This window comes from Etheostoma cragini, chromosome 4 (genome assembly GCF_013103735.1).
Source record: "Etheostoma cragini isolate CJK2018 chromosome 4, CSU_Ecrag_1.0, whole genome shotgun sequence".
Taxonomy (NCBI): domain Eukaryota; kingdom Metazoa; phylum Chordata; class Actinopteri; order Perciformes; family Percidae; genus Etheostoma; species Etheostoma cragini.
The window spans coordinates 16,355,002-16,373,764 of record NC_048410.1 but is presented as its reverse complement, the minus strand read 5'-3'; the positions used below and the strand labels follow the sequence as shown (position 1 = coordinate 16,373,764).

The window sequence follows — 18,763 nt, the reverse complement described above, 5'->3', positions numbered from 1 at the left end:
AATACTACTTTATTATACAGTTCTGTAATGTCTTGATGATTTTGAGATATTACATTTCCTTAAAAGAACATAGACATTTATTATTTCATTTATTGTATCATTGGAAACATTTTCTAGGCCATATGTGTCTGGATAATTTCAAGATGTTTGCATATTTGGCTGTGCACTGACTTAAAAAATCCCGCCCTACTTCAATCTACAATTTGAACAACATTTTCCATAAAAAAGGCACCAAATTACATTGTACTTTTTAGGACCCCTACGGTTTATAGTTATCACTTCCTTTCTATGAAATGGTAAGACAACAATGGGAACTGTAAAGTTAAGCCAACCAAAATGTGTATAATTTTCTCAATGGAATCAATGACTGTACACAGGTATTTTTTCAGATGTCTGATTGTTGTGCTACTGTTTTCTTTAACTACTTGGTCTGAGCCACTTACCCGTTTTGATGAAATCTTCATGGTGGTTATTGCTGTGGGAACCTGCAGTGACAGAGTTAACAAAGCTTAAAATTATTACATTTACTCTTAGACAACAATCACAGTGTATATAAATGATGCGCGCGCGCGCACACACACACACACACACACACACACACACACACACACACACACACACACACACACACACACACACACACACACACAGGACAGAGACAGAAGAAGTAGTAAAGAGAATTAGGTCAGATAACTGACCTTGAAGACCTCCACTTCCTCTAAGACCAGCTCCTCTGTCTGCAAGTCGTCTCTAGGCAAGACAATTACTTTCTGGACTGTCCCCCGATCTACAAAACACAAGAGTGAAGCAACTTTAATCCCAAAACTCTTGACGTTTTGAGCCATCGACCCAAGCTTTGGCTGAACTCATTTCATCCATCCACCTATGTCTTATCTGTATTCTTTAAGAGAAAACTGCTTTGAGAATTTCCCCATAGGGGAACAATAAACAGAATTCAAAATGAAGAGACATAAGCAGATCCTTGTGTGTAAAGCTGCCAGACAGAGCCATGGCTTTATGTCCACAATAAACTTCAAACTTGACTATAATATTGCTGGACAATCATCCCATGTCAACTAAGGCTTTGGAGCACTGACCTGTGCCCAGGAAGAGCACCTCGTAGCTCCCGTCAGCAGCTGCCACTTGGTCGACTGCAATGGTGGTGAACTCATAGTCCACGTTGGTTCTGACCACCAGGGGGCGCTTGTGCACTGGGTATACAGCATTGTACATGGTGGGGTGGTTCCTCATGAAGTTGATAACCTCATCTGGGTAATCCTTTGTGGATTTCATGTTTGGGGTGAAAGTGCCTCCAGGACACTGTTGACAAAAAAAATAGATCTAACCGTGAAACCAGCAATTTACCAAATTCCTTTTGCAGTAAAAACATGTTCTTATAAAAAAGGATGACACACAATTTAGTTTGTAATGGGAGGAGTTGTGTATTCAGGATCGTTTCTTGTTTATAACTCACAGTGCCAGGTCGTGGGTAGGGAATCTTCCCTGTGTACGCCACCCACTGGTAGTTGGGCCCCTCCTTGTGGGCAAAAGGCCCGTTGAAGACCATACGGATGTCAGCCATGGAGTAGACGCACACTGCCGAGCCTTTAAACACGGCTCTGGAGGAGGGCAGGAGAAAAAAGGGTGAACACACAGAGACAGCAGCTAGAGGATTTGGATAAACTCTCTCCCTGAGATAATTACTTCAGGTTATCTTTGCGGCTGGTAGAATCTACTTCCTTCCCACGTACTCAGCCGGCCTCTCACAGGAACGCGCTAAAACATTATGACGCACAAACACACCCTCAAACTGACTCAACTAGAGTCAAGCTGTCTGACACACTGACATACAAACACCCACGTTCTGCAGAGAATCGCCAGAGCCCAGGCTCTCGCCGCTGTGTGGTGGGTGTACTATGTTTATAACTCCTGTCACGGGCCTCTATCATTAGCAACCCATGTGTTTTTATCAGCTAGGTTTAAACATGCCTAATGTCTAAGGATAGGATGGGAACAATAACAACAATTATAAGTATTGGTTTCTCAAATACATTAATCAAGACATGTTTATTATGACTTGGCGCACACCTCTCCCTGCATGTGCGCAGTCAGAATCTCAATTTTCATGTCTGGTTGGTTTCCTTGTATATGAATTCTGTGTGTTCAATGACAACTTGCTATCAGACCTATGAGAAACTATAGGCTCAGTCAGTCTCTCAGAGGAGCGCGCTCCCCCTCTGGGCTCCAGATTCACAGCCTGTGTTGTCTTTGTAGCCTGATTCTGACAGGCCCTATGCAACACAATTTTAATATCAGAGAGAGAGAATGACACTTTCAGGCTGACTGAAAGTGAACAAGAAACTGCAGGAGGGAAACCAAAATACACCTTCTATGAAAGTTAGAAAGTTTGAGAGACCTGTCAGTCACTCACCCTGAAACTGAGAAGACTCCATAGATGACAGGATTCTTTGTGTCTTGAGTTGGCTGGATATACACATCCCCTAAAAGATAAAGACATCAATTATAGTAATTAGTCACAGTCATAAACCATAATAAGCAGTGGTGGAAGAAATACTCAGGTCCTTAAGGGAAAATGCATTTAATCAGAAACAAAAAAAACTGAAAATACTCCTTTACAAGTAATCCTACCAGCCCTGCATTCAATGGACATTTTGGGTAATCTTTCCTGTTTTTGAGAAATATTGGTTGATTTGACCTTGTTGGGCCTCAAACAATTATTCAAATGATCTGTAAAGGTTTAAAGGGGAAATCACTATGAATTGTGTTTAACTAAGTTTTGTGTTCAATAAGCTTTTTATAGGTTTTGAATGTAAAATCTGGATCTGCAAAGTTAATACAGCTATCAAATACATTTCAGGGTTTCTTTTGGGATTTTTTTTGCAGTGGGGGCAGGTCTACCCTGCATATTGTCTCAATAAATTGCAAAGGGTGGCCGTCTGTCGGGACTTCTACGGTGGAATATTTTGGTAGGTTTGAGCCTACCCAAGGCATTCTGCCCATGCTCAAAATCCCATAATCTTGTAAATATTATCAGTTAAATTTCGCCAATGATGAATACAGACAGCTGGTCTACAAAAGCGCGATATCTGCCATGATGAATGGTCACACAAAGAGAACACGGTGTAAGTAAATATTAGTGAATATTAGTGTCCATGTCTCGTATCGAATCATTCCAAGGCTTTATTAGTTCCCAGATTCCACCTGGTTTCAACCCAAAGTAATTGTAATTGTGACATATGGAGACTTTTTTTTGCTTCCTTGGAGGGGGCGTTAAGGCAGACTTCCTCATGAATTGCGGTTTCCAGAGCCTCAATGAGATCCTGATTCCAAACTCTTCCAATGCTGAAACTACAGTTCCTTAGTCTCAGCAGGGAATATAAGTGAAATAGAGATCTCTGGTGAAACATGACGTTAATGGGAGCCATATGCATCCAATGACTGTGGGGCGAGGCAGTTGTGAACCCTGCATATCCTCTTGATGGCTTAATGAGAGAAAAGTGCAAGGAAAAACAATAAGGAAGAAAACTGGAATAAATTTCAAGTAGACAGGTTGAGTAGAATAACACTTCACCCGCAGTTGAAAACATAGAGTCCATTTAATGATATGCATCAACAGGAAACTAGTTTGTTTTAAATGGTCTTGAAAAGACAAGGACAACAATTACCTGTAGTCAAAAGTCTTTAGAAAACACCAATTACAATAAAGAGGCATGAAATCCTATCTTCTCTCTTTTATAACCTCAGATCTTTCCATTATTATCCGTGAAGCTAAAAGCAAGACATTAATCTGCCACTCCACAGTTTAACAATGTAGAGCTGTCCGCTCAGATTCATCTATCAAATATCACCTGAATGAATGTGAGAAGCAGCATGTGAAAGAGCAAAATGTTAAGCCACAATTATTCATGTGAAATTGAGGGAGATATGTATAACAACACATGTCTTGATCCTTGATCTAGTCTGCACAAAATAAACACAATGGAGCTTAAATTCACATGGCTTGTGCCAAAACATCATCTCTGACTCTGCAAAGTTGCAAAATAAACATACTCCTTTGATCACAAGTTTGAATAGTGTAATACCGTACATGCCATGATGGGAAAACGGCAGGTAATGGCTGCACACTAAAGCAAAAATTAACTTTTGGCAGACAAAGTAGAAATTCATAACCCATCTGACGCCAGTTTGACAGACCTGGCTGCACAATGAATGCTGTGAAAGAGAAAAGAAATAAATCAACAGAGAAATAGAACAAGTTGCGTCAATGAAACTTTTGTTTCTGATGTGTTATAAGAAAGATTCCTTGAGGCGCTCTTAGCGTCACATTAGCAGAGAAACATCTCTGATTTGCTGTAAGAATAAAAAGAACACAAAGAGAGGGAAAAGACGTTTTAAAAGTAAAAATAAGAGAAAGTCTGTTTCACTCAGTGAATAGTCACTGGATGTAGGAGGGACTGTCAAATGACTACATATAATATATCATTAGCTCCGTGATACCCACTCTAAAGGATGTGCAGCTAAAATATGTTGTTGAAATGTTCACTTAGAATAATTACAGAGAAAACTGAAAAACAAACAAAAAGCAAAAAAAGACCTATGTCTTCACGTACAGTAAAGAGTTTTGAGGATTTGTAAACTACAGTAAAAGAAAAAAATAACTCAATGAACAACCAAAGATCCCCTCCATAATTACATCTCAGAAAAGGCAATAAAACTTTATCGCCCACGCATTCATTCTCATTTTTGTCTGGCAGACATTTTCATCTCTCTTGCATGTATGTGTCTCTTCCCATCCGTCTTTATATTCCTCCTCTCCCTCGGTACAACACTGAATGCTTTCTCTTCTGTTACCCCGACTGAGCTTTGCCATCTGAATCTACTCCACTCTCTCCCCCGAGTCTTCATCCAACCACTCCGATGCCTCTGCTGGGCTCCATCAGGACCAGAAGGACTGGAGACAGAATACACATCTACCAGACTGTCTGTGGTTGTGGGGAGACTGACCAGAAAGCTGTGGGATGTTACACTGTACCTCCCAATGACCTCACCACAACTGAGACTACAACTGACCTGCTGTGCTGTGGAGAGATGACTAAAAAATGCAGCTACATTGACAGAAGAGCGCTTTTCTGCCACTAACAGAGTGCTCTTGATGCAGAACATACATTTGCAACACATCACAGCAGGAATAAGAGATGCTACTCTACATTTAGCTCATTGCTGCGCTTGAAGGGTGAATTATTTAATACTGTCACAATATGTGGGCAAAATCTGAATGAGAGACATATGTGTATCTCTCTATCTATCTATCTATCTATCTATCTATCTATCTATCTATCTATCTATCTATCTATCTATCTATCTATCTATCTATCTATCTATCTATCTGTCTATCTGTCTATCTATAACAGTTTAATAGGCTTAATACAAAAAGAACAATGTGCAAATTCTGTAAAAATCAAACAAGTATGCTAATTCGGTGAGGGGTTGAGGGATGGCCCTATATGATTGACTATGTATTTAATCATAAAGAGCCTTTCTCAGAGAGCGATTCAAATAGTGAGTACAATGGATGGAAGGGATCACTTGCTGTGTCAGGAGCTTTCTTTTTGCCATCCAGTACGTGCCTGCTGCTTAGTTGCATCTACAAACTAGTTGCATCTGTGGTTTCCCTTTCCATTTGAAACGCAAGTATCCGTACCATGCGGCCAGGTTAAAAGACAAGATGCTTTCCAGATTCTTGTGCAACAACAATATTCTGGCTCACCCTGAACTCATCAAGTGTCCTGAGTTGGAATTACCTCTCTATAGCTTAAAAAAAAAAAATCTGATTTACATTTTTGAGACAGAAAACATTTTTTTCTTTGATTTAGAAAAGTTGAATTATATTGTCTTAATTATAATGTCTTTTTATCATTAAATTGGATTTTATTCCCCGCAAAAGCACATTTCCCCACTAAAACTGACAAAAAACAGTGAAAAAAGTATTGAAAGATTTGCTGCTCATCCCACCAGTCATAATTTTAAGGATACTACAAATCCCTTGTTAATCCTGTCAGTCATGTGAATGACGCACAGGCCGGGACAATCCACGGGGGTTGAACTGAGGACAGCAGCTCATTACTTTGATTACTCTGTATGCGTGTGTGTATTTGCTTTTCAATCTCTTGTTTTTTTTATTTCTTTAAGTACAAATTCTCCGCAAAACGTGTTGCTGGTGCCCAAAAGCAGAACAGTCACAGTCTGGTGACGGTGTTACCTTTCAGGATGTTGCTGTGTTGATGTTCAAAGGAATAGAAATGTCAAGCTTACCATGCGAGTCAGTGATACCTTAATCTAAAGCTGCAGCTTCCCTGGGATTCTTCCCAGCATTGCTGTTCATAAGCAGACACATGCTGCTGTAAATGCTGCCTTGCCAGGTGTGTGTTCTTCCAGTACAGTGAGCTTTTGGCTCACACACTGCAGCAAAGCTCTGAGTAGACGCTAATGCTGAAGGCCTTAAAACTGTAACAACATGGTAAAAGTATGCAAAGCAAATGGAGGGCAAAATGTGAAGAGAACTGTACAAATGAGGACATTTGTTGATACTGAATCTGTCAACGAGAGGTCCATCTGGAGATCCTTGATTTAAGTTAAATTTACATGGTCACGTAAGATTTCTCACTTTCCATCTGCCACATATTCATTATGTGCTTCACACCAACTCTAAGCTGATGCATTAAATGTTCCCTGAGTTGTGGAATATGGTCTGTAAAAAGTATTTCATTTAAAATTTGGTTTTGCAGTTAAGTTTTAGGTCAAGAACACTGACTAAATGATGTGTGGTGGACACAGGACACACCTGGCGGTGAGGGGCCGGGGTGTATACATGAGATGAAAGAGAGACTTTGAAAGGGTCAGCAATGAAGGGAGATAATTTAACAGGCAAATGGCAAATTATACTCACTTAGTTCATCAAAGTGTGTCTCGATGCCGTCAGCTCCAGGAACTGAGCAGATGAGTCGAGCTTTCAGGAACGTGCTCCATTTGTTGACCAGACAGCAGTGTCCACCATCATCATTCTGTAGGGAAAAGACAGTAGTCATCCAGCCACCTCTACAGAAAGAGTCTGACGAATGTCTGACTTGCAGCTGTTTGAAACAACCGTCCAAACTGCACTAGGTCTGATGTTATTGGGCGTGTGTGAATAAAGATCAGCTCTGTGTTTCAGCTTGGCCCATCTGCACAGGAGGTCGGCCAACTTCTATTACTGAGGTACCGATTCAAGGCCTTGGGGAGATGATTCATGGGCTGGAACTTAACACATTTTACAGAGTTCAAATGAGTTACAGAGCTGGAAGATATACATTTGGTGTCTTTTAAAAAAAAAAAATCTACCGTAACATCATGTAGGGAAGTCTTTTTGAAGTTTTGTGTGGTAAAAAAGGGTATCCTGTTTCAATATTTTCCAGTAACAGATGGAAATGTTTTACATTGTTATTATTAACCATTCTAATAAGGATGGCAATGTTTGGTGATCTTTTAGAGCCATAAGCAAGTCTAACTTTTATTAGACTGGAGTGCCTTGGTAGCCAAGCGGTTATAGCGCATCTCACATAACCGCAACGTAGCTGGTTTGACTCCAGTCCGGGAACTTTCTTGCATGTCAAACCCCCCTTTCTCCCCTGTTTCTTATCTAGCCCTTCACTGCCAAACTGTCCAATATAGGCTAAAATGGCACAAACTAAATCCTTATAAAAACATCTACTTGATGGATTAGCACCAAATTTTGTACAAATATTCTTGGTTCTCAGACAATGAGACCAAATGACTTTGGTAATCCACTGATGTTTCCTCTAGCGTCGGCATGAGGTTGACATTTTCCTGTTTTATTGAAATAACAAGTCCGATGGACTGTTGTAAAATTTGGCACAGAAATTCATGGTCCCCAAATGAAGAGTTGTAAAAATCTTGAATCCCCTTATCTTTCATCTAGTGCCAACATCAGGTCAAAAATGTCTGTTTGCCCAACACTGGATTATGGCCTAAACTACAACGGTAAACATGGTCAACACTACATCTTCTAAAGATCCCTGCTTAAGCGTTGTTATTGTGAGCATGGTAGCATGCTGATGAAGCCCGAGTCTAGAGTCCCAAGCATGGCTGTAGAGTCTTGTTTAATACATTTATTGTAAATTGCATTCTTGAGGGATGCATCTGGCAAACACGTGGAATGTATTGAGATACATTTTTCTGAAGTCCATGTACACATGGTTTGGAAGTTTTGGATGCTGTGCAATTATTTGTCCGTCTTCAGTGAAAATCAAATCTCCGGGCCAAAGCACTACATTACTGAGAAAGCACAGCTCTGGCTTTGTATGGATGTATATGCATGTATACAGATGTGGACTAAATTAAACTCGGCTGCGCAAACATTTCGTGCAAGGAATCAAAATAACTTTGCTTTCCAAAACTAAGCTGTTGAGGCAAACAGCAAATATTTCGTTTTCTGACTGGTAATTGGAGTGTGTTACGATTTCGTGCTCAGCAATTACTGATGATCATGGGGAACTTTCTTTATGGGCCTCTAAAAGACTAGGAAACAGGCAACATGCTATAACTAACCATTACAGAGACATATAAACCTTTCAGTTGTGATGACCAACATGAGGTTTGCTGACTGGTGTGATAACTCACCAGGCAGATCCGCCCTATCCTGGACTGGGTCATGGGACTCTGACCCATCTCAGAGGCTTTCTCGCGGAAAAAGAAGTAGAGCTTGTCATCATTCTTCTCAGCGCTGTCTGGTATAAGGTGTGCATGGACAAATGTCGGATCTGTAGAAAATAGAGAGAAAACAATTCAGACCAGCTTTAATGTGATGATCCTCAGCTAGGGCTTTGGTGTGAATATAATAAGTTATCTATTAAAGTAATCAAAGTTGTATATCAACGTCAACCTCTGTCCAATTTTATCTATCTGGATGAGTTCACATCTTTTAAAGTCTGTTTAAAAACAATACTTACATGCCCATATGTACACTACAACAATTTTTGGGTAGCTGCAATAATTCCTTCTGCACATACTGATCCCGTCCTTCCATTCTTCCATTGCTGATTACAGAGTACGAAATTCTTGTTCAGTTCAAAAAAGTACTCTAAAGTTCAGCTGAAGCTAATATGAGGCAGTCTGCCTCAGATATATCAAATTCATGTCCTCCAAAGTTAGTCTTTTTAGCGTTGATATTCACTCATAAATAGTGTTTTCACTAAAAAGTACATTTGTTCATTTCACACAGAATAAGGCCTGTGGATTGTGTCCCCTATCACTAACTTGAATGGCCTTTATGATCAGAAGAAATTATTGTAGCAATATAATATAGCATTCAATTACTATTGTATTAAGTTAGAAAGTGAACCTATCCTTTAACTGTCCCTGAAAGCAGTAGACTCTGAAGAGAAATACTATGAGACAGTCATCCATGAAAACACGTGAGGCATAATTACTGTTTCGGAGCACATTTAAGCCTTAGCCTCACTAACATATGACAGTGAACATGTCATAGTATGTATAAAGGACCCACAGAGAAACTAGATGAGCCGGATGTCTATAGAGAATGATTGCTGCTGTAACCTAAATAATAGTAGCCCGGAGCCCAGAATAGCACTTTAACTGTCCTAAACCCACCCCTTTATTTCTTCCTAGTGACAATGCTTAATATGGAATCACAGCGCAGTCCCACTGGCTGAGTTACTGGGTCAGAGCTGGGTGCCCCTCCCCACTGTGACTGACCAGGGTCCCAAATGAGGACAAACCAAAACCAGAAGGAGGGAGGGTAACCAGGAACCATGTAATGGGGGGAGGGGGAATATCCGAGGGATTCCACGTGGCTGATTAGCAGGACTCAGGTGTCCCAATTCAGTGTGCCACTACCATGGGACTGTTGTCAGGGAAACAGGGTCAGAGGAAAATTTCGGAGCCAGCTACTCTGGGGGAGACCGTGTTTGATTTGGCAACATCAACTGAATGCTCCCGACCAGCATTTATAATGCTGTGACAATCGTGGTTCTTTAGAGAGCGGAGCCTACTGTGACTCATTATTGACATTCAGTCATTTCTCCTTGCTACTACACTACTGACCTTGCGGTCAGGCTCTGTAGGCACGTGGTCAACAATTAGCGTAGTGCATTTTAGGCTTTGAGTCAATGATCATGTGGTCATGTGGAGCAGGCTGGAGAGATCAACAATCTCTTTCCTAGACGACGCAGCTCTAGGAACAGATGATGTGCAGGGCGATGTTGAAGCTATGAGACGTTGCATGAAACATTACAGTAGGATAGTACAGGAGCTGGGGAATTAATAAAAAAAAAAAAAAAAAACGTCTGGAAAGAGATGAGTGAAAGAAATATGGATGGCTGTAGAACAAGCCATGAGTTTAGAACTTACCGTTTAACCATCTGGAGTTGTACTGATCCGTCCTCATGGCTGTCTGCTTCCCCAGTGTACGGAAGATAGCTGAGTCCGTTCCCATGAAATCAATGTAGACTCCTGAATACAGCTCTCCATCTGTCAGTCACAGAGAAAGAAGCAAGAGTGTGTGCAGAGGTGAAATCATGACAGATGAACATTTTTCAAGTTAATGTACGGAGAACAATTCTCTCTCTACCACGTCTGATTGAAACTTCATTAAAATAGCCTAATCCCTCGCGGTTTCATCAAAATCCGAATAGTGGCACATACAATACTGCAGCTGTGTCCATTCAAATTTATAAGTATTTACTTTGAATGATGATGATTATGTTGCCTTTAAAACCCACAGGACAGTGCTAAAATACATCATACTTTGGAAATCTGATCAAACCTGGTGAGGCAGTGCCAGAAATGTCATGTCTGAGTTAAAAATGTTGACCTCCCAGTTATATTGCAATCATTCCTATATCACGCGCATATGGTTATTCAGTGTAATTCCAAATGTAGTTTAATAAAATGACAGCTGGATTTACACAATTTCATCACGTCTGACATTGGACCTCAGTGTGGTATGCTAATTATTTTCTTGGTGGTACAGGTGTGTTCAGGTCTGCTGGAATTGAGCTTACATTTCACGTGTGACCTTTTTCTTTCTTCTTGCGCTCACACTCGCTCACACGCTCACACACACACACACACACACACACACACACACACACACACACACACACACACACACACACACACACACACACACACACACACACACACACACACACACACACACACACACACACACACACAGGGCAGGAGGTCATTGATCAACAGCCATGTCTGACCACCTGTTAGCTGCTCACAACAAGAGACCACCCACTGGCATGAGCACACACATCATTCTAAACAAGGGAACATTTGCTGTACTGCCAAAAAACATCTGGTTGCAGATTCCTAAATGTGAGGATTTGCTGATTTCTTCTTCCTTTTCTCCTGTAAAGTGTGTGTCTTTGGGTTTTTGGACTGATAAGCAAAAACATACCATATACATATCATTTTCATTTCATATACAAAATGATTAAATGATTAATGGAGAAATGGGCAGATTAATTATGTATAATGAAATAGGTTTCAGCCCCAAACTGAACATTGATGCAATCTGATGCACAATAAGAACATTTAGTCTCCCATAATCAGAAGAGTTTATTAACTTTGAACAGACTAAGAAGTAAATAATCAAAAACTGAAAGTTTATTTTAACTCAATAATGTAGAGTTTTACAGAATTCATGCAATCCTTTTAAAGCATGTACAGACTAAAACCAAAGACTATTCTGCTATATTGCAAAAAAAATCTTGGTTTTCCACAGAAAGCTATTCAAAGCTGCCTATACACGTTGGATGGAGGAAAAAACAAAACAAGGAGGCACTTACTGATCAAAGCTGAGACGCTGTTCAGTTTGGGGTCATAAGGACATTTTCCTTTCCCAGAATCCACTTTACCAGGTTCAAGTCGGAAAATGTATTCCTATGGATGGTAAATAATCACATCATCAATAATTTTGTCGTTTTCCTGTCTCATTTGATAACAGATTTAATGTGTTTAAGGAATCATTTGTTTTTGTTTGTGTGTGTGTGTGTTTGTGGGAGGGGGGGGGGGGGGGGGGGGGGGGGGGGGGTATTCTTTTAATGCAGCAGGTGAAAGGCACTTTGAAGTATACTTAGATGTTAAAAGAAGTTTTTAATAGCATCAATCTAATAATGTGAATTACAATGACGAGGTGCGAGCTGTGACCCTACGGGGGCTGAAAAACAGACTCTCTCACAGTATTATGGGATCTGCTGAGGGGAACAAAAAGCATACAAAGCCAGTTATCTGTGAGATGAAGAGGTGGCGGAAAATGCTGAGAGCAATCCAAAACTCTTCCACCATGCTTCTGATGTTAGTGGCTCAAACAAGAATTCATTATTTCACAGTGCAAGAGGACATCTTGAACATCTGTGTCAACACTGGTTATGTGTCTACATGGATTATTTGTCAGGTATTTCAAAAGCTGGCTAATGATGTCTGACGGGTAGGAAATATATAAGGAAAAGCTGAAATAATGCCAAAACTGCAAGTTGTTTATACCCGGTCTTGGATATGCGTTTAAGTAACAAGATAAAACATGATTTAAAAATATGTGCGTAGAAATAAAAAAATCAATAAATCAAGTTCTTTGTTGGAATTGTTTTGATATGGGTAGAAAATGTTGCGTTTATTGTTGGAGCCAATCGCTCATTGTAACAATCTGATGATGTTTTTAGGACCTTTAAAGGCTCCAGTGGCATGAGAACAGTACATTTACAAAGCATTCTTTTGTGTCCGGTGCTGTTAGAGGGAAGCAAGTTTTCTATATTTACAAATAAATATATTCAAATTAATATTTTGGTATATTTTTTGCGATTCAGCAGTTTGGCTAGCTGTTTCTGTTGCGTCAAGATCTGTAAAAAAAATCTGTTATCCCTACTACTCCAACTGAGGCTGAAAAAGTATTCCAGGTGGGCACCAAACTTAAGCCTTTACAAAACTTCCTTCAGCCCACCTTCGCCTCCAAAGGCTCTGATGTAGTGCTGTAGTCTGCTGCCCGACTTGTTCTCCCTCCAGATTGGGGTGCCTGTAGGTAGTGGAACCCCTAAAACAGAGACATGGCACAGTGGGCCATCTCATTACGACATTGGACACCTCGGAACAAAGTGAATGTAACTTGATGATTACCATGACACATACAGAAGAGGAAAATAGTGCAAAAACGAAGGACCGGGAAAAACATGTAGACTTGACTCCACAAAGTGGAGGTCAAAGTAGATTGAAGAGAGCCTGGTGGGTGACATTCATTATTTAGTAATCATGTTGGATTAGACTTAGTGTCAACCAAACACAGCTGCAAACTCCATGCATAAACCATGCAGTGCCAGGAAAGAAAAGGAAAAGAAAATGCAAGAAAATGAGACACCAACAATTGAAAAATACACATTACATCTAGCAGGATCAGATACAGTGGAAAGAATGGAACAAGATTATAAGCATCTTTTAACACAAAACTAAGTCTAGCTTAGATTTTTTTGTAGTCTTTTCTCAAAATGCATGGGTTTTTTCTTGTAGAACTCGACAGGTTGACACAAACTCTGAAACACTCTGAAAGGAGCTCTGAAAAGCAATAAAAAAACAGAGAGGGATGCAGTTAAAAGGAGAAAAAGTTTGCAGCTAAGGGAAAAGGTTTGCAGTTAACGGAGGACTGTAAATGTGTAAAGCCCTCCATGTGAAAAGCGGAAGAATTTCGGAAACAACTGGTTTCTGTTTACATCTACTCTTGCTGGAGAAAATCTTTACAGTGTGAAGTAACATAGCATTTGGGCCTTCAGGGAGAAGTTGAATGACAAGAGGCTGGACTGACCTTTACATTGAAATCTGAACTCTCTCTTTGAACAGTGAGACTAAACAGGCAGAGTGGTAAATGTAAGTGTGCAGACTGTAGCCCGGGCTGGCAGCTGCTGCAGATCTGCGAGGCCGTTGTGCTGGAGTGAGGGAGGGATGGATGGATGGAGGGATGGACGGCGGGAGGATGGGGTGAACTACAAGTCTGATGATGGATGAGCGGCTCCATCAGTAATGAAGGCCTTTCAGAGGCTCTCAGCCAGATAGAAAGACAGGCCACAGGCTCTGCTGTGTATAAACTTGTAAGGGGGTACCACGGATGGATAGAAAGGGTATTTGCTACATATACTGTCAACATGCTATTCCCAGTGGCAAGAGAAGATTGGTGCCTCAGCGTTAGGACTGGTCCTGAGTTTTTTTTTTCTTTGAATCTCCCTACTGTGAAACAGCACAAATCAATGAAAAGTAAGAGGCACAATATGCTGGAAGCGAAGCAGAACCCATGAAATCGAGGAGCAAGAGCAGAAGGAGGTTCTCTGACCCAGATACGTTTCTTAAAAGAAGCAGAGAGTAAAGGTCAAAATGTCTCCACGGCTGCCTGGATGCGCCTTTGGTTACCTGTGACCGGCGTCCTCGGTCCACATAGGTGCAGATGGGGTTGTACGCGCCTGTACCACACACATACAGGTGGGTCCGGTTCCACGGCTCAATCAGACGGATGAAGTTTCCACATTCTCCCTGTGGGAGAGCAAAAACAAAACGGAAGGAGAAAAGGATTAGAGACTTGGGTTAAAAAAAACAAGTCCGATCATTAAAGTGCCATTGAAAAAAAGAGTTACATTATACACAATGTCCCACTGATGTTTTATAACCCCTCTGCCTGGCTTAAAACCATTGCATCTTTCATTTTCGCTGTTGGCTGGCTTTTGTTTGGCAGATCTGTTCCCTGGCTCTGTGTGTCGGCCTGGCCCAGGCTTCACATCAGACCACACCATCATAGGGAATAGTTTCCAAACACCATATAACTGTGTGGCAGAAACCAAGAAAAGCAGTGCCTCTCAGCTGTGACGAGTGCTTGCTATGGGGATTGAGTGTAGATACAGTTCAATGTTCTGTCAGACTTGAACTGAAAAACCTTTAGGTTTGACCAAACGATTTTTTTTTTAGAAGAGACTTATGAGCTTTAATCTCAACACTGATGTGGTTTATTTCTAATTTTAAATATCTAAGAGGTAAGAATCTAGACAACACTTTTTTTTGGAGTAAACAGCTCTGTGCTTTCGAGGTCTGCAGATTCCTAATCTCTATTTGTCCAACCAGCTGCCTGCCTTCCTGGTCTCAATCCACCCAAATCAAAACTTCCAACTACAGAAATGTAGAAGCTGGTGATATCTCTTCAGATTTTTCTGTCTTGTCTGCTGCTAGTGACAGCTGGTGAAAAAGACAGGATGGCATAAACCAAGGGTAAAAAAAATATTGTATGTAGGATGGGGGTTGAGCCATTTTGGCAGATCTTAGCAACACAACAGATGCACAAGTCAGAGGTTTGAGAGGATGTGTTTTTGTGCGTGTGTGTGTTTACGCATGTGGACCTGTGTGTATTATTCAGCGCACAGTTGTGCTCCCCCACAGACAGCACAGTAGGGATGATTGCCTTTGACCTCCTGCCTGAACAGACATCCTGCTCTGAATTGCTTTTGAATTGTCATCATCTGTCATTCCCTAAAGAGCGGGCCAGGATTGCCAAGATGTCTCCTGGTAGCCAATTTTATTTCTTATTTTAGTTACGAAATTTCAAACCCACCACACACACACACACACACAAACACACACACACACACAGACACACACGCACGCACACACACACACACACACACACAAACACACACACACACACACACACAAAGACGCACAAACACAAAATGTAGCCAGAGGCGGTGAGTGGCACGGGTCACCAAACACGCATAAATGAACATTCCAGTTAGATAAACATCAGCCTGCGCTCTCTACCAGCAGGGGAGAGCAGGGTTATTAGCCAGAGCCTCATCACCCTGCCACCGTTCGCCCCTAAGATGGTTGAGACGAGTGTGTACGTGTGTGTTTTCGGGGCAGAAACAAAATCAAAAGAGAAGGATCTGCTTTTAATATGAATTCAAATGATGCCTTTTTTTCTTGTGGGGGCTGCACCGGCTGTGGCTGTGTTTGAACGTGTAAATCGTATTAACACTTCAGACAGGCCTATACCTTCCGGTGGCTGATTTATTTTGTCTGCCTGCCTGGACAACACAGGGTAAACGTAATTATTGTGCAAAAATAAAATTAGATTATGTGAAAAAAATGAATTTGAAAATCTCTAATAAGTATACAATATGTAAGGGGGTGCATGGAATATGTTTTCAGCTCTCAGCGGAAACGAGTGAAGGTCGCAACTTCCAAGTTCCTGCTGGAGCTTAATTGGTGGCAGCTGTATGCAATCAGCAATCAGGGAGGCAGAGACAGTCGATAAGAGCTTCACAACGTGTCACACGCTGGACGTAGCTTTAAAGTGTCCTCCACGGACCCCAGTGCTACATTCAAATATTTAATGTCGCCAAAAAGACACACTGAAACCACACTTGTGATTTTTACACAAATGGATTACCAGATGATGTTTAGTGATGAGTGTGTGTGCAGCAGGTCAAAAGGGAAGGTGAAGGTTTAGAGCTGTGCTTGTTCCTGCTGGTACATTTGGGGTTAATGATCACAGCATGATCGGTGCAAATTACAGCTGAAACTCCTGATTGCCTTTTTTATTCATTAATCTGTCCAAGTTTTTTTTGTGATTAATCATTTAGTCCATAAAATGTTAAAAAAACGTTTTTTTAAAAGTGAGCACAATCTCCAAGAGCCCCTTGTGACATTTTTACAATGTTCTTTTTCTCCGACCAGCAGTCTAAAATCTCAAATACAACTACTTAACAATAATATACAAGAAAATAGAACCAGTAAATCCTTATATTTGAGGCATTTTTGCTTAATAAACATCAGAATTATTGTTAGTGGACTGATTAATTAAAAAAACGTATTATGTATTGTATTATTATCATGCAACTTAAATACTTACATTGGTGTCTTTCCCTGACAGGACACATTCAGTCTTCCTCTGGAGGGCAACAGGCCAGTGGATCTGACAAGGAAACATCAACAAGTTGGTTAGATGTAAACCGGAGAGCACGGCCAGGATTTTTGTCAGTGGGACATTTCTTACTATGAGCGGCTCCTTGTTGATGTCATGCAGGTCCAGAGAGAGGATATAATCTTTGCTGCCCACATACATGCGGTCGTGGTCCTCATCCATGCGAAGGATCCGATAGTCGGTTGAGTTCAGCAAAAATGAGAAGTGGTGAGCGGTGCCGGTAGACTTTAACTCTATAAAGAGGGAAACAATTTGAGGAATACATTTTTAGCTGTGTAGTAGAAAAACGTTTAAAAAAAAAACAATCGGAAATCACAAACCACAGACATGGTCACAAGAGAAGTGTGTAGGCTGCTCATTTTTGGCACAGAGAGGCCCTTTGGTTTGCCAAAGTCATTTCATTCTTTCTGTACTTAGAGGTGATCTTCTCTCTATTTCCTTTACAAATCTAAACCACACGCGCCTACACAAACGGTATGCAAATACTGATGTCATTATAGTATGCTAATGGTGTGCCAAATCTTCCCTTAGACTCTCTTAAATTAGTTTCCAGAAGCTGTTTGTTCTCTTTTTCCATCCAGTACTACAATTACATCCTGCCATTATGGGGTGATGGACAGTCTAAATCTGGTTATGGCAGGTCTGACAAAAACAAGATGCATACAGTAAATCTCACAAAAGCCAGAACTGAATGGCAACTGGCAAACAATAAACTGATGTATGGCAGCATTAAGGTGTCAAGAAAACATGGCCATTATTTTGGCCAGTGCTGTTTTTTTTACACTGCATAACTCTATGCTTCATTGCCATTGGTATCCACAATATGGCTTCCATTAGAAAAAGCCACATCGCAGATAATGCTCAGAACCTGGCAGTCTGACCCTGTCTTTCCTTCAAAATTTTAAGTGGAAATGATGGCCTTCACTATAATCTCCTCTTGTTAATTCTTATTTCCATCTGCAGCAGAGAAGGTGCCGTCCACTCCAGGGCTTAGTCCCACAGCATATCATACATTACATTGCTGCATCCTTTCTTCCATACCACTGTTAAAACTATTCTAACATTAAACTTTTCTCAAACGGCTTACATACTGCTCAGGGCAGATCACTGGAGTGTGAGTTTAAGTTACACTCGGGGTGTGAGGGGAGATAAGTGGAGATCCGGTGTATGGAAAGCAGCTTTTTCTCCCTGTCCTCCCATTACCTCCCGAGCTGTTAGAGAATCTGATAGGAGGTCTCTCTGTTTCTCTTGCGCTTATTCAAAACTAACCTTGGGAAAATGGATCCTGCATGTGCTGTTCCATTTGCAGAGACAACTAGAGGACCACATAGTGGACCTGTTCATATTCCACTTTAATAAGACCAGACAAACGCCCCTACTGTTCTCCTTAGCCAAGTCTGAGACTCTCTGATGCTGAGAAAGACTCCCTAAAACAGCTTTTCTTGACTAGGAGGAAGCAGAATGTCTTATTACTTTACTGGGAATAAAATGCAACATGATGTTTTCCACCTGCACAAGACATTTTAAAATACTGACATGAATCCTTTGCCAGAAAGCTTCTCAGCTGCTGGTGTTCTGAGCTCTTTCAGGAACTGTGAAATTCTGTAGTCACGCTGCAGCATCACAGCACGCAATGGGTTGGATAAAGTAGTAAATAGGAATAGACATGGCTGTCACCCGTGAAATTGTTGTAAGATGCCTACAAAC

The 18,763-nt window shown here is 40.9% G+C and overlaps 1 protein-coding gene across 4 annotated transcripts in view; it reads right to left on the bottom strand.

The window, feature by feature from the left end:
• The window catches only part of sema3fa (sema domain, immunoglobulin domain (Ig), short basic domain, secreted, (semaphorin) 3Fa), a 50,306-nt gene that overhangs the window by 3,188 nt on the left and 28,355 nt on the right, over nucleotides 1–18,763 (bottom strand). For 2 of the 4 annotated variants that reach the window (XM_034868801.1, XM_034868802.1), the window contains exons 3-15: nucleotides 17,129–17,289; nucleotides 16,985–17,047; nucleotides 14,500–14,619; nucleotides 13,049–13,138; nucleotides 11,898–11,991; nucleotides 10,447–10,566; nucleotides 8,698–8,837; nucleotides 6,968–7,082; nucleotides 2,432–2,501; nucleotides 1,475–1,619; nucleotides 1,098–1,320; nucleotides 699–787; nucleotides 444–485 (exon numbers count right to left, since the gene is read on the bottom strand). In XM_034868801.1, the coding sequence (XP_034724692.1) occupies nucleotides 444–485; nucleotides 699–787; nucleotides 1,098–1,320; nucleotides 1,475–1,619; nucleotides 2,432–2,501; nucleotides 6,968–7,082; nucleotides 8,698–8,837; nucleotides 10,447–10,566; nucleotides 11,898–11,991; nucleotides 13,049–13,138; nucleotides 14,500–14,619; nucleotides 16,985–17,047; nucleotides 17,129–17,289 (1,472 nt within the window). The remainder of the gene's footprint in view (nucleotides 1–443; nucleotides 486–698; nucleotides 788–1,097; nucleotides 1,321–1,474; nucleotides 1,620–2,431; nucleotides 2,502–6,967; nucleotides 7,083–8,697; nucleotides 8,838–10,446; nucleotides 10,567–11,897; nucleotides 11,992–13,048; nucleotides 13,139–14,499; nucleotides 14,620–16,984; nucleotides 17,048–17,128; nucleotides 17,290–18,763) is intronic. The other 2 variants (XM_034868803.1, XM_034868804.1) reach the window with 1 other exon arrangement.